This window comes from Pipra filicauda, unplaced genomic scaffold, assembly GCF_003945595.2.
Source record: "Pipra filicauda isolate LSUMZ 115617 unplaced genomic scaffold, ASM394559v2 scaffold320_size837821_pilon, whole genome shotgun sequence".
Lineage (NCBI taxonomy): Eukaryota > Metazoa > Chordata > Aves > Passeriformes > Pipridae > Pipra > Pipra filicauda.
The window spans coordinates 152,863-179,145 of NW_024104444.1; the positions used below are offsets into that span (position 1 = coordinate 152,863).

A 26,283-nucleotide genomic window follows, 5' to 3' on the forward strand; every position below is an offset into this window, starting at 1 on the left:
ATTTCAGAATGCATAATCTCAGAGAGAACCAAAAAAAAAAAAAAAAAAGAGAATATTTGTCTTCATGTTTCATGGTGATACCAGTAGTCTCTTGCTGCAAGAACCACCCTTAAAAAGTAATAAAAAGAGTGTGCAAACAAAGTCTGTGACACCAAGTGATTTGATCAAAATTTGGTGTAGGCAAGTGATGTAAAATAGTTTTAAAAATGGTTATTTAAAATCGATGTAAGTGTACCAAAGTGAATTTCTACCTTGCTGTGGTGGTCTGTATGGAGGGATCTGTCTCTGACCCATCATGTGATTTCCTTGGTTAACTTGGCCCATCATTCCCATCGGCGGCTGCTGCCCCTGGTAGTGCTGGCCACCTGCCTGCGGCATGTTGTACTGCTGGGAGGGAGGCTGCTGGTGCATCATTGGACCTGCAAAAGGACAAGTAGCAAAAATGTCAAACATGCAAAAATTATTTTAGGTTAAATCTTTCCAAAAGAACATGGAAAACCCAACCTTTAAATATGGACCAAACAAGGCTCTGTATTTCTAGTGCTCTCATAAAGATTTGTTGTTTCTGGACCTATGCACATGCAGGTGATCACTTCAGTAACCAAACTACAAAACAGAAGTCAGCCTAAATAAGGTTGCTTTTTAGATGATTTTTCTTTAAAATCACAGACATTAGTTTACACATGCACAAAGATACTGAAACACTTTTACCATTTTTGGTTGGTTTGTTTCAAAAAGCATCTTCAAAAAAAGTGCAGGTGAAAAGTTGATGGTGAAACTCTGGTAAGTCATAGAAAAATTATTTAACATTTGTGAAATCCTCAGGGCATAGTTTTAATGCACACACAGTTGTTGTTATAGTCCACCACCAAGCCACTGAGCTGTTATCACAAAATACGCAATTTTATTTAGCCTGTAAAGACAAACCACGTGTACCAGTCAGGCAATCTCGCGACAGGCATATGCAGAAAAACTAAACCCCAAAAATATTCTTTCATATCAAGCTGCACCAAAAGTTTCTGTGACCCATGGAAAGAGACCAGGAGAGATCAAGTACTGTCCATATTTTATCAACTGAGAAAATCTGATTAAGGCTGTACTTGGAGAAATGCAAATTTCAGTAATGAAAACAGACAGTTAAAGAGCACCCTACTGACACCAAACGGCAATGAAAATGATGATTACGCCATTTCATTATATGAGATTGCAGGTTAGATTGATACAACATTTAACAAAGCACAGCTTCTGTGCTTCTTCTGTAGTACCACCTCAGAAAAGAGTTATTCCAGTATTAAAAATATGAGGAGGAAAGAGTTGTGACAAGGAGCTAAACTTTTTAAACAGCACATTAATTCAAACCGCTTAAGAGATACTACACATTTTATGAAGGTGAAATCCTAAGCTTTTTTTGCCTTTTTAAAAAATAATTTATTTTATAAACTCCAAAGACAGCAAGTAACTAGCCTCACTAAAACCCAAAACAAATTATGACATCAAACTAGCAGAGCCACTCCTAAGCGTCATCCCAGGAGAAAAAGGAAGATATCACCTACTTTTCTGTATGCTCAATTTTGCCATTCCATTCAGTATTTTTAAATAAGTAGGTGCTGGAGCACAAGAAGGAAGTCCTGTGTGAAACCACAGCACTGGAAAATTACCTAGATACAGTCAATAGTGACAACGGATTTATATAAGTAAAGGAATACACAGTCAGATCCTGTCTATGTGGGGTTATGAAGGAAAGTTAAGACAAATAATTAATGTCTGAATTAATTTGTATGAATTCAAAGTGCTTTAGTTAAATCTCATTAAACCCCTGTGTGGGATCTCTCAGTGAGAAGTGGCGTAAACTTCATTTTACTCTGAAGATAAATATTGGCCACACTTAAAAAGATCCAGTTATGCTTCTATCCTTCAGCATGGCAAGTTTCTGTTTTAACGGTTTCTATTTTAAAGTGTAAAAAAATTGCTTAAATTGAGATGTGATTATTTTTCACTTGGCAAAAATGTTTCATTTTTTGATATTCTAAATGAGTTCGTAATTTAGATCATTCCATTTCACTGCTCCTCTGTTTGGAGGTACTGAGAATCATTAGGCAGCCTTGAAAAAAAATAAAAACTTGTTGCCATAATATTCCTAGATCTCAAGAAAGCTTGTTAATTAACAATATTAATATTAGTCACAATACAATGTGATAAAATGTGTTGGGTCCCCATGGTGCAATGTAGAGGTTTTCTGTTTGCTTTTTAAATTAGAACTTCATTAACGCTTTGTAGAGCCACAATGAGAATTCACTACCCTGTATCAGGCTGTGTTGTGTTCATAACAGAAAGCCTGGCTTCCTTCCAGTTTGGTTCACATCTCCCTCTTATTAAGAAGACACCTAAAAGAAGCACCATGGTCTCTATGGTCTCATGGAACATACCCCTTTTATGCAGTAGTTTTGAGGGGTGAGGGAACTTTGAATTTGTATTTCCTTTAGAAAAATCAAGCCTACAAGAAAGCTACGTATATTCATTGTGTAATACTTAATATGACATAAAATCTCAATACCTAATTAAAAATGTAGACTACTAGCTCATGATCTAATTGGACCTGGACAAACTTGATAAGTGGGCCCAAGAGAACACCAGGAGTTTCAGTAAGTCCAAGTGCGAGGTGCTGCATCCTAGGTCAGGGCAGTTCCATACCTGAGCACAGACTGGGAAACTTACTGAGAGCAGCCCTGTGGAGAAGAACTTCAGGGTTCTCATGGGTGAAAAGCTGGACATGAGCTGGCATTAGGTGCTCTCAGCCCAGAAAGCCAACCATGCTCTGGGCTGCACCAAAAGAAGTATGACCAGCAGGTCAAGGAGGTGATTCTGCCCCCTCCCCGCTCTGGAGACCCCACCTGGAGCACTGCATCCAGCTCTGAGGTCCCCAACACAGGAAAAACATGGACCTGTTCAACCAAATCCAGGAGGGCCACCAAGATGATCAGAGAGATGGAGCATCTCTCCTACAAAGACAGGCTGAAGGAGCGTGGAGAAGAGAAGGCTTCAGAAGACCCTATTGTGGCCTCCAGTACCTGAAAGGAGCTTATAAAAAGAAGGGAAAGGGACTTTTCATACAGGCAGACAGTGAAAGGACAAGAAGTAATGGATTTAAATTGAAAGAGGGTAGGTTTAGACTAGACGTTAGAAAGAAATTCTTTACTGTGAGAGTGATGAAGCACTGGAACAGGTTTCCCAGAGAAGCTGTGGATGCCCCATCCCTGGAAGTGTTCAAGGCCAGGCTAGATGAGATTTGAGCAAGCCGGGCTAGTTGCAGAAGTACATGGCAGGGGGGTTGGAACTAGATGATCTTTCAGGTCCCTTCCAACTCTCATCATTCTATGATTGTGTAATACTTTCTAATATTTGTAGCAATTGTTTCTACAACCCCCTTAAAGCACAGCTGTTGAATCTCTAATCAGGTCACAAAAAGCTACACTTGGTGGAAGTCATGATCTCTTCCAGACTTGGAGATAAGATATCACATACAAAGTTCACAAAACTGTGCACTGCAAGAGAATGCTCGTTGCTTTCAAAAACTCTGCATAGGAACTCCGTTTTTGTTAATTTCGAGAACTATTTATTTCAGAGAGGACAAAGTATCTGATTTGTACAAAGCTAAAAACGAGTCCAAAAAAATATTGTGTAGGATTATCTCTGTAAAATATGCAAGTACACAAGTAGACCATTTATTGGATTTACAAGAAACTATTTAAACTTTGGTAGTTTTACAAAAGTCCTGTAAATGTTCCTGTATGTTCAGAAGGCAGTTTTCACATGTCAGTATACTGGAAGTATTCCTGGGATAAAAGTCTGAAGATGCTAACTAGTAATACTGTAGGTCCTGTGAGGAGTGCAGGCAATTTTTGTAGTCATTAAACAGGCGTTTGAAAATTGCGTGATGTAGATCCAAATCAGTCTTATGCAGTCAGTGAACGTATAAAGCAAGCCAGATGAAAACTGAACTGCTCTTTGTTCCGTATAACTAGTCTACATTATCAAGAATACACCACATTTCTGTTTAGTAGGTGTAGACAACTTTGAAATGAGCAGTTGAGGGGGAAAAAAACCCTCCCTGTGCTCCAGACAGTATCTCATAAGGAGGCCTCATGTACAGGGAAGAAAAGGTATGTGGATTTAAGCAAAAATGGGCTTCTACCTAATCTTCCTGTAAGTGCAGTGCCCCAGTGGCAGCCTCCTGACAAGAGAGCACTTCAGAAAAGTGACAACCTAGTCTTCACAAATATAAGATAAATAGAAAGAAACAGAAATGCAAACTAAAAGTAGGTCCCAGAGAAAGCTAACAAATCGGAGAGCAGAAATGCACTGAGGATGAAAGAGCTGCAGAAAAGTTTAGTGGTTTAAAAATGTCTCTTAGCATTGTCCCTTCTGCTGAAACGCAGGTACTGGCAGTAAATGCTATGAGAGGACAAGATAACTGCTGACGTGGTTGAAACTTCTGAAGAAGCAGAGGAAGCACACACAAATGAACGGGTGACTCTGCTGTTCTGACTGGGAACAGGCAGGTATGACCAAAAAGCAGCAGTACAAGCTATTATTTCTTCAGTCTTCAAAATTATGTTGATCTTGTTGCTCAGAAGATCAATAGACAGTAGACACTCCTCCACACTTGCTTACTCCACAAAGTTCTCATCTCAAACTGAACTGTAATTTTGGGGATCATTTAAAAAAACAGTATATAAAATGTCATACAAAAAAATTCCTTAGTTACCAATGTTGTCTTTCATGTTTTACACCAGGAAAGAAAGATGAAAGAACAAGCTCTGTGACAGCTGTTTATATCTTGTTTTTTCATGACAAAACTACAGTGTCTTCTACAGCTAGATATCCTACAAATCCAGCTATAGCATGACAGCATTTCAGAATGTGGTGGCAATTTTATTTCCCTTTAATAGGTTAGATGTCAAAAAAAATTGAGACTTCCCTGCTTTCTCCATGACATCTTGACTACGCTAGAAGTCAAGGTATTGAAACGTAACAGTCTCTGCTTACATGGGAATGAACAGATGGCAAGACATTCACAAAAGGTACTGAACCTCAGAAATCACTTTATCCTGGTCTGTCATACCCTGAATACATTTATATTTCAGCTAACATTGGATGTTCCTATCTTTATGCTCCTTTTTTATGTGGACAACAAAAGCACAGGAATCTGCACCTGTCTCATCTCTAATGTTTCCATGATCTCCTCATATTTGCTTGTAAGTAAAAGAGCTCTCAAATTTTGATGGAATTTTTTTAAGTTTATATAAATGAAATTCACTAAAAACAATCTCAGCACCAGATTTGATAACTGGTCTCCTGGAAATTATCAAGTCAAGATAATATTCTCTTATAGAGTTCACCTGTTAAAAGTAACCTAGTTCCCCTCCCTTACCCCAAGCAACATATAATGCTCAATAAATACCGACTGGGAGTTTGGTAACTTCGCTTCAAGCACTTCTGGCAAGGGAACGGAATCCTAGCAGAAGAATCCAAGAAACACAGACTCTGAGACGGCCAAGCTTAGCAGAAGGATGTGAGAAACAGTTTCTGAGATGGCCAAGCCATAATTTCCTGGTCCTTACTTTTAAAGTGTATTAATTCTACTGTTTAATATTATTATTATTATTCTCTGACTGTGAAAGATCTGGTCAACATAAGTAAGAGGAATTTTCAGGTTTCAATAAAACCATGCTTATACCTCCCCTCGGAAAAGTCAAAAACTGACAACTTGAAATTTTTTATTCAACCTAAGTAGCTTCCCATAAAAGAAAGAAAAGATACATCCGTAAGAATGGAGTTTCTTCCACAGTCACCCAGTTCCTGCTGCTTCCTATCTTTTCCAAAAAGGTAGCCAATATTCCTTGCAGATATCCCAGGCTGCTAAAATAGTTTTTTAATCAAGAGTCATCTACAGAATCTTCCACTTGAAACATTCTGCTTCCTAAATCAAAAATTACTAGAATTCCTCTTTTAGCTAGACTGACTATATAAAATCAATACCACGACAACTTTGCTTCTCATTTAAGGTATTCCTCTGGCTAGCATTTGATAAACTAGTGCAAATCAATAATGACTTCACAATGGAGACAGAAAGTAAATCCAACAATGAGTTCTGTTACTACACAGTTTATTTCTTAATTAGCATTTTTTCATTTTTTTTCTTACTAACACCATCTGCCTCACAAGGTGTATATACAGCAAGATGTTTTGCTAGCAAACGCACATAAAAAGTTATGCTAAAACCACCCAAGTGTTAGATCAAACCTTGCTGCGTGTTATGGTGTCTTTATCTATTATATAATACTATGCTTTTTTTCTTCCCTCTAAAAGTATTGGCTTCAATCAGCACACATAGCAGATATCACTCACTGAAGAACTACTTCAATATTTTGTTTCCTCCTAATTGTTCATGTGAGATGCCATGCCTAGCAAACACTGAAGACAGAATTATTAATCTACTTATCGGTTTTCTTATGGTACCCATAAGTAAAATGTCCAAATCTTCATAATGAATATACTTTCACAACACTCCTGTGAAATCAGATGGTATCATAATCTTACCATCAGATTCATTCCTCTAGAGATGAGGAACCCATGTAGGGGAAGATTAAGGTCAAAAACATCTACTAATTTTTAACAGCCAACTTGAGATGCTAAGACCTCATCTTGAGGGATATTTATAATTATATTTAGCTAGTGTTGTTATTAATTGACAGATGTAGTAGGATCTCTCATTCTCAGTATGGATCACCCCTTTAAGACAAAGAAACAAAGCAAGCTTTGGGGTTCACAAATGTCTCCTGACAACAATACTGAGATTCAGAAATTTTGTTCATTTCTGTTTCTGAATTGCAGCACATGCTACCAGTTAAGAAACCTTTGTGTCACAATCCATTTATTCCCTTTTTATTAAACTGCACTAAGTGCATTTCCCAGCTGCTCATTCTTGATTCTTCACTTAGATGAGAACCATGCAGTGTCAATGCTTGGCTGAGACCTCTGCCCAGCCAGACTGAAGCTCGGCTACCTACCTAAATCTCTCACGGTCTCACAGATTTCTGTCGTTCTCTGCCCTGCTGTCTTGTCAAGAGAGTGAAGATACAAAAATACTACCTCTAATTTGTCACCAAATTTCAATACACATGTAAAAACTAAGAGTAGAAAATGGAGAAAATGTACTAAGCAGACCTGATTGGGAATAATCTTAGGTTAAAAACCTTAGCTACCAATGCGTAACAAACATGCGAATCTTCAGGCTTGGACTTCCTCCCTCACAGGTATCCGGAACAGTATTTTCATTTAACAGCAAATAGCACCTTGCTTGCATCACAGACAAGTTTCAAAGCTTCCACTCTAAAGCAAGGGGCACCCACACTCCAACATTTATATATGAAGTGCCCTATTTACTAACGTTTTTGGGAGATAATGAAACATATTGAAGAATGCAATTTTTCATGCCACTGTCAGAAATGGCTCTCTATTTCTGTGAAGCCTCTGCAAAAAAGGAGAACCAGCCTTGTAGCAGACACTTGGAATAGAAAAAGTCTCAGCCTAAAGGGTCCAAATTCGGCAGAAACAGAGGTACGAAACCTGAAAGCTTACCATGGCCGTAAGTACAGGCAGTAGTACCAGTTGTTCTAACCAGAGATTTTGCTCTTGCTCTTGAACCTATAATTTGGTTATTTTTTCAGAACAGAAACTTTTTAAGTATCTTTCTGCCTAATTTCTAATGAGCAATTTTCAAGTTTGACACAGCACTGAAAACACAGCAGAGGAGTATTACAAGGAGGAGTAAAGAGCACTACTTTGAGACATGATAATCACTAGTCCTAAATTTTAAGCCAGTCATACAAAATCATTTGCTGTAGACCAACTTAGTAGATGGCTCCCTCACACATACTGCTACATAATTATTGCTAACTCTGCAACTAAGAAATCTGAACTGAGCAGGCACAGGACTTTCTCTCAAGCATCTTACGTTTACAAAATAACTCCTTTGTGCACTGCCCAGAATACACAGATAACTTGTCAGCTCAGAGAGACAGTCAAAAATATTCCCACTTATGATGATTTCCTCTGCTATATACCTATTTTTTGTCCTCTGCTGCTATATTTTAAGAAAAATGCTATTAACAATGTGGATGATGGACTCAGACTTTCCACTTTCTCTACTGGTTAGAAAAGTGCAGAAACAGCTGTTTCCTCATGACTTAGATTTGGTCTCTCATTAAGTTAGTCTTTTATCTGTTTTGAACCTTCCTGTGATCTAATAATCAAACCGATCAGTATGACCTGTTCTGTTTGTACACCTCAGGAACAGATGGTATCTATGTATATAAAAAAATGGAGTTTTGGTCTTCAAAGAGAGTACACTGCAGTAAGAACTACCTATGCACTGGTGGATTATTTTTTTCTAAAATGACCAAGGAGAGAGAGCCTTAGAAAAAAACCCCACATTCTACAGCATCAGAAAAGAGATTAAAACCTCGATCCGAGTCATATTTTTCAGCTAATATATCCATAAGAGTTCATATATATTGGGGTAAAAAACATATTTGCTGCAAACACGGTAGAAGCATTTTTTTAAAAAAATTCTGCTGCAGGTGCTATGTCCAGATCCAATGTAGTAACAGACTTAAAAGGTAAGCTGAAAATACTGCTTGTTGACTTGTAAAGCATATTTCTAAGAATATGAAGTACATATACAACTTAATAATTTGCTGTGCTGTGACTCTAATGTAATATTTTAACTTCACAATTTCCTTGCACTTCAACAAGGACATCAACAAATCACCATCAGTTTATGCAATGGAAATATCTTAGATACAAAATTAGTTTTGGGTTTTACAATGTACACAAGGCCATCTCATGAAAAGAGTAAGCAGTAGCAGATTTGTTCCTGGAACTGAATTTTACTTCTCCAAGATTAACAGACATTCCATGCTAAAACAGCATGCAGCAGAAAACCAAGATTAACAAGGTATAAAAATCTGAGGGCTATCTGACTTTAATTTTTAAATTTACCCCTGAGACTTAAAAGTAGAGATATTTTATCAATTTGAACAATAACAACACTTAGCTAGAAGTGTAAAGTTTGAAAAAGATAAACAGTAGTTCAAACTTATTACTGATGTAAGCAGATCCATTCCCAGATTCTCACACAATACCCGAAAACAGTTCAATGTCTGCAAATAAATAAAAAGTCACAGATATATGGGAGAAAAGAGAATCCTCTTTTGTACATAGGTACAAATGCATTTAGAGAAGGAAATTTACAAGATTAGACCTTTTAAAAATGCCTGAGACGTTTTGTTTTTACAGAAATTAACACCTCTCTTACCTTGGTTTGGTTGCATATTCATGTTTGGTCTGGGACCGTAGTTGCCCATCGGCTGTCCCTGGCTCATAGTCATCTGATTCTGCACTGGCATACTCTGTGAGGATGGAACGGAGTGATTATAGCCACCCATCGACCCATGGCTACTTGAAGGCATGTTCATGGAACTGTTCGTCATATTGAGTTGGTTAGGTCCAGGTCCTTGCATAGGCATGTGGTTAGGTCCTTCAGAAGGAAAAACAGGGAAAAAGGATCTACATTAAGCATCGTAAAGCAAACAAATACAGTCACACTGAATCACAAAACTAAATAAGAGTCATTAAATGCAATTACATTTAAAAAAATTAAAACACAGTTTGCATGATTTCCCCACTTGAAAAAAATAAACAACAAAGTTCAGCTCTACTGTGCAATACATTTTCTTTTGTTGAGCAGCTGAAAGGTGTAAATTATAATATAGCTCATCTTCTATCCATATCACATACAAAATTAGTCTGTTTAGTACTCACACAACACCTCCTGAATTTCAACCAGAATTGCACAAGACCAGTATAAGAGCCAGCTAGCTATCTCCACCACAGCTGTAATTACTACAACAGCTGTAACATTTCTGTGTAGTCGAACACCTATATTAGACACTTTTCTGAAAGTAACAGTTATTTATTATTATTATTTTTAAACTCAGGCAATATTAACATTGACATGGTACAACTACATAGAATCATAGAAACATTTTGGTTGGAAAAGACCACTAAGATCACCAAGTCCAACCACAAATTTAACACTGCCAAGTCCATCACTAAATGCTAACTTAGGCTGTGACTTTCACTCAAATGACTACACAGTCACCCATAAAAGATAAAGAAGGTGACAAACACTCCATGGAGTCACTGATACAACAGCAAAGGCTTTTATGGAAAGCCTGTAAGTCAAACTCATTCTTCTATAGAGCTGTTTTAATGCCCCTGTAGATAAAAATCTAACCAAAAGTTATTTATTGCAAGAATAGGACTCCTGAGTTTATCTCCTGAGAAGGGAATGAGAACAAATGATAGTGGTAAGACATTGAGATTTTTTTCCCCTGGATGCTTCAATCATGACTTTTTTAAAAGAATGACTTGTAAATGGAAAGCATTAAGTGACCTTTATTGGCAAACACTGTCATCAGCTTTCCTGTGCATTAGTAAAAGAACAACCTTGGAAAACGGAGAAAGGTGTGAAGAAAAGAACAAAGCAAAAATGTTAAAGACAGTGTGCTGCATTTTTCCTACTTCTAAGTAAGGTGGAAAATTTCAACACAACAGAAAATCACCAACACTTTCGATTTGTAATTATACTGGCATTGCAGTGATTCAGTTCATATGTGACCATCCATATGTATAATAAAAATAGTTGAAGGCATATTTAACAGTTTTGAACATACAGTCTATAGCCAATATTCTGCAACTATATTTAGAGATTAGTAGGGTGGGAGATGATTACTGGAAGGACAGACACCAAATTATCAGCTCAACTTGTGAAGATGCAATGGAAAAGCAACCTGTTCATAAACCCATGAGGCCAACAGCATCTTTTCACCTTTTATTTCCCCTCTTCCTGATAACACAGGTTGGATTTGGATTGTTCTCTGAATTAAAGCTACTCTCAATGGGTAATTTAACAAGTACAAACATTACAATACCATGTGGTCAGTTTATTCATTACTTTAGTTGGGATAGGTGAATAGCTACTAGGACCACAATTAGTAAGAGGTGTGACTGGATGTAACTAGGACAAGTGAAAGAAGTAAATGAAATGGCAGGATTATGCCTATGACAAGCACCATATGAAGAGCTTCTGAAGATATGAACAACCAGAGTATGTGACAGACTAGGTCAACTGTAAACAAGGTAAATGTTGGTATGTACTGATTTCACCAAGGACATGCTACTGTTGCTAAACATGCCACAGGTTTTCTGTTAAGCTACAAAACCCTAAGAAAAGGAATCTAAAAGAAACTATGCCAGTAGAGTTGTAAGAAGGCAGTGATTTGTTTACATATTTCACAGTGGAAATTTAAAAAAACTCAAAACCAACCAACCAACAAACAAACAAAAAGCACACCAAAAAAAAACCCCAAACCCCAAACCAAACCAAAAAACCAACTAAACACCAAAAAAACCAATCACCACCCACACAACTGCATCTTCAGATGTGAACAGCTCCCCAAGTCCTGCCCTGGCTTAAGAAATAACTGCACTAATCTAGGGTAGAATGAAGGCTGAAATAAGGACATAGAGAGCTGTACACAAGGTCAGAGAGACAATACAAACTGACCTGCAAACAAAAAGATGCAGAGGAGAAAGGTAACAATGATTAATGAACACAGCTACTAAAGCCAATGTGAAGAAACAGAGAATAAGTTTAAAAACACATTTATCCTCTCGCCTTTTTCAAGACACCTTACTGAAATGAACACATAAACTTATTTTGTCAAGAGAAGTGAAAAAGCTGAAGCTAGAATACAAGGATAAGGGAAAAGCTAAGACCAAAATATCAAAAAGCCTTGCAAATGAAAAATAATAAAAACACACTTCACAAATAATTTTTTTTTATCATTTGCCAAAATGCTTCATGGGGTTCTCCTGCACATAAGGAAAAAACAACTGATTTTCCTTTTTTGTATGAATAAATGAAATAGAAAGAAGAGAATATGAATGAAGTATCTGCACTTTAACGTAACTGCTTTAAATGTAGTACAAATTAGATTTTGTGTTATAATAGTTAGCAGAGTAAGTAGCTATCTTGACTATAAACAGAAGTCCTTCTTCCTCTTACCCACTTATAGACAGCACCTTAGCTCCGAGAAGCTGTAAGCCAGACTAAGTGCGTATAAGCCTGCAGGAGAGGAAGGCTTAGAAGGAAAGAAGACTTTGAGAGAACTTGCTGGTAACACACAAGCACCTGTTATTCAGGAAGGTCACTTACTAATGTAAGGACAAAGGTCAGAGAACCCTGAGGCTAGTCTTAACTTTCAACTTTTTACATACAATAAAATCAGGAAAATAACTTGCCGGTGGCACAGCTAATTTCATCACCTCCTTCCAAATCCGGACCACTCTTACTTTGCATCACACAAACTCTCCAAGTAACTCTTCAAACAGTAATTTTTTCATCTACAAACCACAATCTGTCACAGGTACAGAAAACTCTCAATTGTACCACAGGCTGAAAAAGGTTTGCCATAACTGTCTTCCCTGGCACGAGGATACAGACATTCACTTGTCAGTGGATGCAATTAATGGCCTCAGCAGCACTTCAGGTTCTGCACTAACAGAACATAAGTATGAGAAAAATCATCCTTTAAAGTAATGGGACAGATCTAAAGAAGAACTTTAAGTTGACTCATGTCCTGACCATCACTAGACAGTTCTTTTAATCAACCCTTCCACGCATACTCAGGTCTGCGGAAGCCCCAGGTCAGGTAAGGTCTCCCAGAAATTCTTAGCTAGCACTTTTTAAGAGCTTGCATTTTATTTATTCCAGGCTGGTCAGGTTGCTGTCAACCCTGGATTCTCTCAGTTTACATATTAGGGACTTTATTCCCCTTAGACAGATCACCTCCTCAGATATTTGTGGGTTTGTATCTGTTTTCTATTACAAAGTGTCTATGTAACTTCAGAGTAAATGCCTTAAAAGAAGAAAGCAAATCCATACTCTGCAGAAATTACTAGAAACATGTCTCTGTGAAATACAGAAAGGCTCACATGCAGGTAAACTAACAAACACTTAAAAAATATGTGTAATTCAGCTATACAATTACCAAGATGATTCCGTTTCCCTTTTTCTAACGCCTACCCATGAAATGATTTTAGCATGCCTTTCTGATATTAGAGATGCCCTCATCCTAAGCCGTTTATCTTCACATCCTCAGAGACAACTTCAAACTGAGAAGGAAAGAATAGACCTTCAAAAAAGGGAATATGTTGGAAAGGCTAAATTAAAGCTTAGTTGGAATCTGTATTTAAGTATCTGTCTAGGTGAATACCAAAACAAACCTATTTACCTTTCACGTATTTTCATAAGAGCTCTTTTCTTATTCTTTCTAATTACAAAATATGTATGTTTAAGGAGTGACTTTTCTCCCCTGTGGCTCTGCAGTGAAGTCATTATGCTCACATTGTGACTTAGTAATCCTTCTCCTTGGAAAAGATCAGTATAATAACAATAATATGATTACACTCGAGGGTCAAAGAGACTGATTTTTGAGAGGCAAAGCTATTCTCCATGGGAACTGATGGATTTTAGATGGATAAAGGACTCCACAATCAAAATATCTCTGCCCTAATTAGGGAGCAGCATATATTGCTCTTTACACTTCCAGATGCAGACCACGACCAACATGTATGATGAAACTAACTTCTTCTCTAGATCTTTTATTACACTTCTTACACACGGCCTCTGCAGGTTATTCAGCTACTCTTTCAGAAAAGCTGCCACTATCAGGTGGCACTATCAAGATTTGCTCAGAAATGAGGGACTACAGCAATCGTATTTTTTACCTTATATTAAGTTTTGCAAAGTTATTTACTGTGTTTCCTGTCATGAAAGTTTATCCTTGTCACCAGTGAGAGATGAAATTAGTTCAGTTGGTTAGAACATGGTGCTGATAACACTCAAGGTTGTGGGTTTGATCCCTGTATGGGTCATTCACTTAAAAGAGTTGGACTTGGTGATCCTTGTGGGTTCCTTCCAACTAAGAATATTCTGTGAAATCTGTGAATTTTCAAGGATCTTTTGACGGTAGTTTCCTTCCTTGAAAGTATCAATACCTTGAAGAGCTTTTGTATGAAAACTTTCTCCATACAAAAAAGAAAAGAAAAAAAAAAAAGGGGTCCTGAACAAAAGCAATCCTGGGAATGCAATTTTAAGCTGAAAGCCATTTCATGTGATATAGGTAGTATGACTTTATGAGTGGAAATTCTGGAATACAGCCTCTATATAAAGCAGCAAGCTTTTCTATGGCCTACTCCATGACTGCTAAAGGGAGCAGTTACCCCAAAGCCAGTAGTGGTAGGTAAAACGTAGATTTTTATCATCTTCTTTCACTGCTTTGTTTCTGCCTTCCAAAGCGCTTTTCTTTTTATTACAAAACAGGATGGCATAGAAACTGACTTAGAATTTACACCTAGAACAATAATCTGGAGGCCATTCCTTTACAAATCCCTTACAATTCAACACATCTTCAGTAATAAAGAACACAGAGGATTAGTGGAAGCTGGACAATTTTCTGTACGAAAACAATCTCTAAAAAAAAAAAAAAGACAAATCGACAAAAACATTTACCTAAATTAGAAACACCCACTTTCAGATGTATCTATTTTATTATTATCTAATTATTTAGCTACGATAATTTCACATTATCTTTATATGGAAGGATTTGTGTTCACTCAGCCACAGGCCAATACCTTTCCCCAATAAGCCTTCTAAAGCCAGCTGTACTGCACGGTTTCAAACAGACTAAATTTAGCCAGTTCTGTTCATCAGAGGAATGCTGTGTGTCAGCTACATCAAAGCCCAAGGGCAGCCTGATAAACACTGAATACAGGTCACGTAGCTCTGTAGCTAACAAACTCTAAGAGAGCTTGTACTCGGGGGCATTCAAAGCAGTTTTGTCATCAACAATCTAGTATCCCTTGAGCCCCCATGTCGTTTCAGTTGCCAGGCAACGCTGGTGTTAATGTCTTAGAGGAGAAAAACTTACCAGGCATCTGGCCGTTCATCTGGTTCTGCATGTGTGGTGCAGGAGGGCCCCCACCTACCATACCATCTGAAGACATGTTGTGCGAGCGTGGAGGTGGGGGAGGGCCGCTCTGACTCATCCCTCCCGGACCCATAGGCATATTCTGTGTGGGTGGCTGAAAGGAGACAGTTTAGTCAAACACGAGAAGCAGTTAGCCTGACAAATATATTATATGTACATATGGTACAGCAGTTGCCTATATTGTTCAGCGGGCTATGAAAGCAAGCACTGAAATGCATTTCTTGCTCTTTCTGATACATTTTAACTCCTCCCAACATTACTTTTGGCAAAACATTTAACATTTCAATCAATTTTACATGAAGTATCACACACAAACAACACCACAGCACCTTCGAGCATCGCTTTAAAATAAAAAAACACAAATCAATGCCTCATTAAAAAATTACATCTGAACAGTTCAAGACTGCTGGAGTCACTCCCTTACACACACACAAAAGCTTTCCTTCAACAGAGAAATAAGTCTTCACTGTAATTCTCTCACATCAACAATTTGTTGCTGTTAACAGACCTTGCACAGGGACAAAACAGGTACAACATGAGATGAAAGCCTCTGAATGCTCATAGACTGGCAAAAAATTTGCACCTGGGTGTGGTAAAACACTAGCGATCTCTTCCCCGCTCTCCCACAAAGCGCTGAAGGCCTAGTTCATAATTCCGTGCCAAACACCCCCTACAGACTGGAAGCACATTAGTGCTGGCCTCCAAAGGTCCAGAGACAGCTGCCTAGAAAGGATGTTTTTGGCAAATTTCCTAATGAAATTGTGAGGAAAATAACTGAATAACCTTGAGAGTTCAAAGAGGGAGAGCAAAAAAAAAACAATAAATACAAGGGGGAATTTACTGGTAGGTTCTATTCACGGCAATGTAAGGAGACGCAGAAACTGCTAGTAGCCACCTTCATTTTCCTACTAAAAACAATTGTGAGACTCTACAATCCTCCTCACATACCTTAGCCAAACACTTTCAGGGGAATAAAAGTCATCTCTGTGAGAGCGAACACCTGGCTCTCTGGCTTTTGAGGATTCTCTCTACAGGCCATAACTATTCATGAAAAACTCTTCCCATGACACAACCACATCTGCATTTTTCAGTGTTTCTCTTCTTCAGAAAGAACCAAGGATGTGAACCCTAAGTTCCTGTCTAGCCCAGTGCCCTCTTATGTCTATACCTACTCATCAGGAGATTCATAAAGACAAGAAACAATACAGTGGTAAAAAGTAAGGCTTTCCCAATGAGTGTGAGGCAGGACCCCTTCTTACCCTTGGAGACAGTAACATCAGGGTAACACAGATACACACATATTTGCTTGCCAGGGGAGGGGAGTGAACAGTACGGATTTATTGTCTTAATGTTTCTTCACATAGCTCAAGTGGGCATCATTTTCCCTGCAATACTTTTAAGAATTCCTCAAGAACATAGTAAAAGCTATTTTTTGGAAGGAAGAAGGAAGGAGATGAAGAAAAATGCAAGCAAGCAGGCAAATTCTCTTACTAAATTCCTTTCATTCATCCACAATAAGAGAATGACATTTTATAAGCAAGTTCCTTCCTCATCCTACAGCAGAAGTGGCAGAAGGTAGAGAAGGTAAGAGTGAAAGGCAGCTCTACTCTCCGAACTGCTTCATTTGGTTGTTTTTCCTCCACTAGTGAGCAACCAAAGCAAGGCCGCTTTACCTCAGTTAAATCTTCCTTCACTTTCAAAACTCACTATGGTGGTAATTTGCATGTAACAGAAGTTATCTAAAACTGATATACAGAGAAACAAACAAAAAAAGAAAACAAACAGACTATTTTTAGTTTCTATTTAGAAAGTACGCTTAGGAATATCAGCAAAACCAACGCACTTGGTACCTCCACATGAGCAGCCAGAGCTCAGAGCCTAACAGCAGTCCCATGTCAGCAAACTGAGAGCAAAGTCAGAAACCACTCATGCTGAAATGTTTTCAGAATTAAAATTAAGTTCTTAGATTCCAAGCATAAAACATTAGCAAATCCAATGTTCATATAACATGCTGATAATGAAAAATACTATAAAGTACTAAAAAAACATTAGACCCTACCTAGGTTTTAGCTATCCTGCAGGTGATACTGCACAAACATAGGCATGCCTTTACACATGGAAAGAGGGAAAAAAACTCCAAAGGTTATGTGAGAAAAACTACATTCCAACTCTAAAATTTAAGTCTGGAAGTTTTCAAAGCAACTCTCCTTTAAGACAAACACTGCAGTTATCAAGAAAACAGCATAAGAATGCAAACATGCAAGGACAGGGGAAAAAAAGTATTAAGGACTTTAAAAATCCCATTAGATACAAAAACCTGCAAGAGACTTCACAAACCACAGGGAATTAAGAGAACTGAGGGAGCAATTAAAAACACTCAAAAAGGTACTACCAGAAAATAACTCAGCAAAAGGAGCTCCTGGATATAGAAACTGCCCAAAGACCTGTGTGAACCCACTTCAAATTCTTGAAAATAATGCAAGAAAAAGGACCAAACTGCTAAAAAAATCTAATCTTCCATTACAATAAACTACCCTATAAGATGACTAGAAGGTAGATGAACCCTGTACCTCTATTTATAAAAAAGTAGTGGGACCAATTCTAGGAATTATGTGAGGCTTGCTCCCTGGGCTACAGATAAAATTATGAAAATAATTAGAGTATCATAAAATACCAATGGTAAAAAGTTAGTAAAGTGTACAATACAGTAAAGTCAAATCTTTCTGATCTATTAGGATTTTTTAAAAATATAAATATAAATTAAACCACCTAGATGCATATTTAACAAAATCTTCTTAATACAAGTTTTTTGACAAAGCCTTTTGGAGAAATATGTTGTTCAGGAGTACTCACTTGCACTGATCAAAAACTGCCCAAAGAAGTTGAAAGAATAAAGGAACATATAGAGGTCTCCTGAAAATATTTCTCAGTAAATATCAACATCTGAAGATACTGCACCATTACTGAACAGAAGGTGCCAAGTAAAATTCAACAGGGATAAATATATGGCAAATACACTGAACTGTGAACTATTCTTTCTTCAGAAAGAGGAAACTCCTATTGCCATTAACCCAGAGAAAAAATAAATGACCACAACCCAGATAGTTTGCTGGGGGAAAAAAAAAATCAAATAAAACCCCCAAAAAACAAACAGAAAACTCCAAAACTCATAAAAACTATTCATAATACCCATGGTCACTTTCTGATTATCGTCAGTACTTGATATATCAAAAGTGACTTGATACATCAAAAGTGACGTACAATGTGAAAGAAAAAAAGGTCAAGGTATTTCTGATCATGATACACGTTCAGTTTGGGGAAAGCAATCACCAAAAGATACTGTAAAAACAGAAGGATTCTGAAGACAGGCAACAGTGATTAAAAATTTTGAATGTTATCACCTGAAACAAGTCAAAAAGGGCAGGGTTTTTTTTTATATAAAAAGGAACTTAAGAATATATGACAGAAATACAATTTAATGTATGACACATACAAAAAGTAGATCCTTCAGTTTACGGTTTAACAACAAAAAAAACTCAGGAGAACAATCAGTAAATGGAGGAACAACATTAAACATACAGGGCACCACATAAATCATGTAAACCTGAGGAATTCATCAACACAAGACACTAGAACAAAGTTTAAATAAGGTTCAGAGATAATTACACATACATATGCAACAGAAACAGTTATACAGAATATTATATAGGATATTTTAAAAGTGTATTATGAGCCTTCATGTCAGATCATAAACCAATCACTACCTGATAGTAATTAAAACGAAATGTCTCCTGCAGATATAATTATTCCCCAGTGAAAATCCTCCAGAGTACTCTTTTACTGGACGCAGACAGAAGAAAACAAGAAAAAACTGTTTTAAAATGGCAACTTCCCTATTTCCATTGGAGTTGATCCAGGCTTTTACAGATGATAAACTTCTTTAAATCAGATTTAATTAAAATACCCCAGAACAATAATCAAACAAAAACCCCAACCACATAGCCTGGTTTATTTAACCTTTTTTATTCTTTACAGAAGGAAATTGACTATTCCCAGTAACGTGCTCTACACGGGGTGAAGATCCTTTAGAATACAAAAGGATCACAAAGTACTCAAAAAAACCCAACCCACCCATTGTGAAAGGAAAGCTACCCAACATGAACCCTACCCATTAAGTCTAGTTCTGAAAGGTGAAATGACATACAAACGTAGTAAGGTTAACAGAACCAAAGGAAAGGCTACTTCCCTCCTGCTGGATGCATGACACAAAGGAATGAAAATTAAAATCGCTGATGATTTTATTCCAATTATGAAGTAGAAAATGTTAAATATTTTGCTATCAGTAAAAAGTAAATTAAAGAATTAGAAGATGTTAGACATAGCTTCACTTGCTAAACACTAATTTTTGGCTCATTTTCCCAAACACACAGATTACATTTATAGCTGCTATGAGCATTTAAAATTTATCAGAGCATGAAAAACAATAATTATAAGCTATTTAGTCCAATTCTGCAAATCTGAACTGGAAAAAGACTGAAACTGACCCAATAGCTGCAACCAAAAAAAGGGACAAGAAAAACAAGAGACAAGAAAAAAAAGACAAGATTTTAACTGACAACTTTCAGCAAACAAAATCCTAGTAAATCCAAAAGTTATTTGAAAGCATGCACTGAAAACAATAGCCACACTGCATTTTTTTAGAGCTTTTCCTTTAAATAATAAATTAGATCAAATGAAAGACAGTAACAATAAAATCTGCCACGGTAGAATTGTACACCTGGAATTTTCAAAGATTTGTTTATGGAACTTCTATTGCTATAAAAACTGAGGTGGAATACCAACTCAGTCATCAATAAAATGTAAAAAACAGGAACTACTGTTACACACATTAAAACACAATATAGCTAATCAATACAACTGGCAGTAGATATTTAAACTACACTATCAAAAATACAATTTTCCTGAAATTCTTTCAGAATAACAATTAAAAGCTACATGGAATACAAACATAAAAGCCTTCTGATCTTTCCAAGAGAAGCCTTAAATGAGGATTTAATCAATCATTTTTGTTTTCAATTCTCAAATACCATTTTCTGCAAAGTAAAATGCCCCGTCCCAGGAGGTACTCTGCCCTGCACATATCGCATTGCTAATATAACAGGACCTGTCTTGGTCTCAGAGAGCAGTACTCTGTTGATAGGTGGTGATGGCACCTGCAGAGTACTTACTGAGGTGTCAGATTGAGAAGTAAGACCATAAAGGATACATTTTTGAGAACTGAAAGAGCAGGATTTATTTAATCGGGTTATGACTCTTCTTTTACAAGGTACAGGGTATTCTAGAACTGAATGTCTTAAACAAATAAAGAAAATGTATCAATTCTCAGCAAGTGTAATATTTAGGGATAGAAAGGATTTCTACAGGAAAAGCATTATCAATCATATCTAAATAGTAAAGTCAAATACAAATGTAATTTGTGCTCTCACTGTTGGAGTACGAGTTGTGATACTAGGAGTAAGGAAATCTAAATTTAGAATGACATCCAGTTTATACATCTTGATTTACACATCAGTATCTTCAAAAATCAGAGACATTCTGACTTAAGATTTGAACAAAATTTTAAAATAGTGCATAATGTAATACTTAAAACACTCTGTTTGAAGAGGAAATTGGAATTTTTAATTGTTTCAAATTGCATATATCACTGTATAAAAATATTTCACCATACCGATATTCTTAAACAACATTTTAACAAACAGAAAATTTAACTCTAAAATATCTGATAACCTCATTGCAATAGTTATTCTGATACTTTAAAAATAATCACAAATAATTCATAACTCTTACTATAACTAGAAAATATTTAAATCAAAAATTAAACAATCCAGTATGAATTCAGAAGAGTTTATTATAAGTGACTATGAATAAATTAACTGTGGATATTAGCTTGGGGCACACTGAGTTATTGAAACTAGAGAACTTCAGAGCTGCTCTGTAATTCCCCAGTAATATGCAGTTCATATCTGCCCCCAAAAGCAGGAGTTTTGTGTTCCACAGCCTCTTGTCTCTTTCACTTTTAAGATGGATTATTATCTGGTCTAATATTTACAGGTTTTGCTTGCATTTAGTAACCTAAGATAAAAAATCCAACTCTCTTCTAGCTGAAAGGCCCTATGTAAACTCAATTAAAGCAGAAAGGATCCTGCAGAACCCTTAAAGCATGGCACTGGGGAAACAGCAAAACCATATAGGCTGAAGGATTGGCACCTTTGTTACCAGACTGCCTGGTACAGCTCTCAGCAAGCTGCCTACGGTTCAAACAGGTATTTATTGTGCACATACTGTACCACGGAGAGGCAAATCACATCTTCAAGTATGAAAGAACTACACCTTAGAGCATACTCCTATTTCAAACTGCTAGCTATTTTTACTGATTTCTAAATCAGCCACAGAAGTTAGGAGGCAACAGAAGTAGTTTTTTGTGTACAGTGCACTAGCTCCCCGTGTGGACACACCTCATTAGCAACACATGCAAACTAGCTTACAGAACTTAAACAGCCCTCTGATTTAAAGTGGTAGCTAGTAGTCTCTAAACTCACCTAACATCCCAACCACTGAAATTCCCATATTCTGATTTTATTTCTTTCTTTTTTTAAGTGGAGTTGCTGGCTTAAGAAGCTCCTTCCAGCAGCTCTCTATTTCCAACAGCACTCATTCAGTTGTGCCAACATAGCCACTTACACAGTCCCAAAGTTAGTCTGTAGTAATCCAGAATGAAAATATTGCCCTTTCCACCTAATTAATTTGGACTCCAGATTTTTCATCATACAACAACTTTAAAACATCACACAGCAGAACTGCAGCTGATGAGAGTACAGCTCTAGTGATGTTAACATAACCATCACCATTAAAATGAAACAGCCACCAAACTTCTTTCCAACATTTAAAAGGCTCTCTGGACTAAAACGAACAACCTGGAAAAGGAATTTTTATTATGAGGCCATGGCATACATGGATCAACTGAGGATCCACAACCTGAAAATTCTTTTAAAAACAAACATACACAATTCGCTTTTGCTAAACCAGGGTGGCATTAACTAGCCCTAGAAGATGTGTATCGACACAAGGACTGTTAGAGATTCAACAAAAAAGACTAGGGAAGAAACAGTCCACAAAACTTAAATCACAGTAAATTTGGTTGTTTTGCTTTTAAGGCTTCTAAAAAGCTTGTACTACTGACAATTCTCCAGGACTTCCTTCCCATTAGTAGGTTTTCAGTTTGATGGTATAAGCAATGGATGTGTTTCTTTTCATGCTCTACCCAAAATAAATAAAAATCTGTATCCCTATTTGCAAAACTAGTTCTCTTTTGATTAATATCTCATAACCATGTTTTTACGTACAATGAACATGCAGACAATCAGCATGTCCACTGAGAGGTCAGAAGTCAAATAGCACGCAAAGCCTCAAAGAAAGCAAATGGATAGAGAGAATCACACGCTGGCCTTAAAGTAAAGCCAATGAAGTGATCCAGACACACCAGACCTCTCTGCAAGCACTGAAACTGCTAGATCGTAATGGATTGCTTTTATGACTGGTTACTGCAGTCATACCTAAGACCTAGGCTACGGACAGCAACAAGGAATTAAAACTCATCTCTAGCAGACCTGGAATACTGTACAAGTTCAAGAAAAGTCTTATTTACCGTTTTGTTCAGACTGCTGAGTCTCCAAGATCACTAACACAGTGGTAATGCTGACTTTTAAGAGTGTTGTGGCAATACAACATGAATCTTGGTGTCCCACATTTCCTATTCATTGCTGACAAAGCCTAACTAACTGGGGGCTGGAGACTATTTTCAAAAGATGCTTACCCCATGTGCTTCTTGCGCACAAAACACAGGACATCTTTTTTGTTATGCAAAACCAACATAGCAAATAAAAACGTAAGAGCTTGAAGAGTTGGAGGAAGGAATAATTTAAGAAATTAAGTTTTTCATGGAGGATGCAAGCACAAATAAATTAGCTTTTATCAATTATGGATTTGCACTGGCTTGAGTTTCTAATAACAGGACAGGAATATGGAGCTTAATTTCTTTTACCCATCAAATCATAGTGGCTCTACTTGTCCCTCGTTTGAAGGGCAGCAGAGTGTAGCATTAGAGTGTAGCCACATAATACGGTAGGTATGAACGCTACATCTTTCCTCCCTTTCCCAAGAAACCTACTACCAAATGTATCTCTTTTAGAAAGTCTTAAGAAATTATTATTTTTTAAAAACTATTTAACAAACATTTAATCAGAGCAACTATTCTTCAAAATCCAAGCTCCAGTTCTGACTAATAGCTCCCTTGCCTCTTGACAGGAAACATCTGACCTTCCTTTTGCTCTGTTCTCTATTAAGTCAGTTTACAAATAGCTGAACTTCAGTTGGGCATGGACTTGTGTTCTGAAAAGCTAATGCAGAATTATGCACCATACCGCTCTGTGTATCTGCTTTAAAACTAATTTAATCAATACACTAACATTAAATATACACTGAATTAATCTAGAGGTTTAAAGATTGATGCCAGCTGTGATGAGCAGTAAAGTATACACAAACAGACTTTCTGCTATACTACCTATCTTGGTTTCCCGTGGGATAGAGTTGATTTTCTTCCTAATAGCTGGTACAGTGCTGTGTTTTGGACTCAGCAGGAGACTAACCTTGATAACACACTGATGTTTTAGTTGTTGCTAACCAGTGCTTACTCTTAAGTCAAGGACTTTTCAGTTCCCCATGCCCTGTCAGCGAGCAGGTGTGCAAGAAGCCAGGAGGGAGCACAGCCAGGACAACAGACCCAAAGTGACCAAAGGGATATTTCCACACCACAGAATATCACACTCAGGCTAATATCCACACCAGAATATCACTGGTTTCAGCAAAAGCTGACTCAGTTTAATTACAGTTACATAATTCTGTGGTGATCAGTGACATGACCCAAGCAAATGGCCTGAAGTTGTGTCAGGGGAGGTTTAGGTCAGATATCAGCAAAAGGTTCTTCACCCAGAGGATGGTTGGGCACTGGAACAGGCTCCCCAGGGAAGTGGTCACAGCACCAAGCCTGACAGAGTTCAAGAGGTGTTTGGATGATAGTCTCAGGCACACGGTGTGACTCCTGGGGATGGTCCTGTGCAGGGCTAACGGTTGGACTCGATGATCCTTGTGGATCCCTTCCAACTCAGCATGTTCTGTGATTATTATTATAGCATTTTATTTAAATTATTAAACTGTTCTTATCTCAACCCATAGGTTTTAGCTTTTCTTCTGATTCTCCTGCCCATCCCACTCTGAGGAGAGGGAAGGTGCGTGGGGTGAGTGAGCAGCTGCATGGTACTTAGTTGCCAGCTGAAGTTAAACCATAACACTACCACAGGCATCAGTCTTTCCCAGGCATTTAGTACGTAACTGGACAAGAATCTCGTAAATTTAAGATTCCTCTCATCATCAGTAACAAGTACTTTATTTCAAAATTTTAAGTTATTAAAACTGAGCCACATTTTTATTTTCTGGATCCCATCTTGCTTTTTTCAAGAAAAATAGTTATCAAGGTAATTCAATTAACATATATTTTAGACAACTTTGATGGTCAAATAAAGGCTACCAAAGAAGCAGAGTGCACTGTTCAGTTCCTAAGACTCCAATTTTTTTCTAGAAACATCACAAGTTCATTAAAACCATAGATTAAACACTACCCTTTTGAAAAATAATGTGTTTAAGATCATAAGAGACTTTCCACTGTTTGAGTGAAACCATGCTTACGTCAAAGATTCCTATTTAGCCTGCAGAATTCCTATTAGCCTGCACAACTTAGGAAAAAAAAGACAATCACCGCCCACATACAAAACAAATAAAAAAACCCTCCCAATAAGGAAGATGAAGGCAAGTTTTCATCAAGTGCTAGTAATTATGTTTAGTGGTTCTATCTCTTGCAGCAGTTGTTTTGGAAATAAACATCATTTCAGTGCCTGCTGATGTTGGGTGTTTATAAAAAGCAACTACCATTTTATGTAGAAGTATTTTGGAACTAAACAGACTCCACTCTAATCTGTGTGACAAGTTTGCAAACAACACACAATAAGGGATTTCACAAGTCCTACAAAAAGCTTTAGTTTTGAAATAAATATCTCAAGTAAGAAAAAAATATCACTTTTTTATTAGTTTATTATAATCTTTCCAGTATTGTGAAATTTAGAAAAATAATTTAATGTGATGTCCAGATTTTTTCTACAACTTGGACACAACAAGTTTCTTGGAAACTTTAGCTTGCTACTGAAAGAAACTGGCACTTTCAACATAAAATAAAACTAGTATGTTACACAAGTGAGTAATAGTCATTTATTTTCATCACCTTCTTGAATTACACACTGAAATCTCATGCTGAAATCTCATTCTGACAGAAGGCAAGATGCATTATGTAATAAAAACACTGAAAAAAATAAATTTCTGTGTTTAAAAAAAACCCAAACAAATAATCAAAAAACCCAATCAAATAATTCCTGTAGACCTCAATATCTGCCCATTATAAAATGGAAAGTTCCCCTTTACATATCAAATAAAGTGATGGTCACAGGTTGTTTCCTTATAAATATTTGGCAAAATTAAGACATGAGGGAGAGAAAATGTCCAAGTAGAAAAGCTGGGGGTTTTTTTATTCAATAGTTGGCAATGCCTTTTCAAGGCCACTAAAACATTGTCAAGAAAACAAAATAAATAAAAGTCAGGGAGGACAAGATGCCTGTTCTGCAGTTTGAGATTGAATGTGTTTAGGAACACACGCATACAGTACTTCACTACTGCTTTAATTGCACCTTTGCTCTCTATAGTTCAAGGACACCAATACTTTGTTACAGCCTCCCTCAAAAGCAGCACTAATGAAATATCACAAGACTTCAACAGTGTTGTTTTCCTCATGGTACAAGCCCTTTTTGGTAAACTGGCTTATCTGATAAGGTGGTAGTAAAGAGACTTTTAACTGCTATCCAAGAGAGAAATACCTGCCACAACTCTAAGAGAGGAAACAGAAAGTTCTATCAACTTCACAGGTGAACTTCGTCAGTGCTCT

General features: G+C 37.1%; 1 protein-coding gene across 2 annotated transcripts in view; it reads right to left on the bottom strand.

Annotated features, from left to right (window-relative positions):
• The window catches only part of SS18 (SS18 subunit of BAF chromatin remodeling complex), a 44,771-nt gene that overhangs the window by 10,648 nt on the left and 7,840 nt on the right, over positions 1-26,283 (bottom strand). For both annotated transcript variants that reach the window (XM_027745989.2, XM_027745991.2), the window contains exons 4-6: positions 15,120-15,273; positions 9,380-9,601; positions 252-419 (exon numbers count right to left, since the gene is read on the bottom strand). In XM_027745989.2, the coding sequence (XP_027601790.1) occupies positions 252-419; positions 9,380-9,601; positions 15,120-15,273 (544 nt within the window). The remainder of the gene's footprint in view (positions 1-251; positions 420-9,379; positions 9,602-15,119; positions 15,274-26,283) is intronic.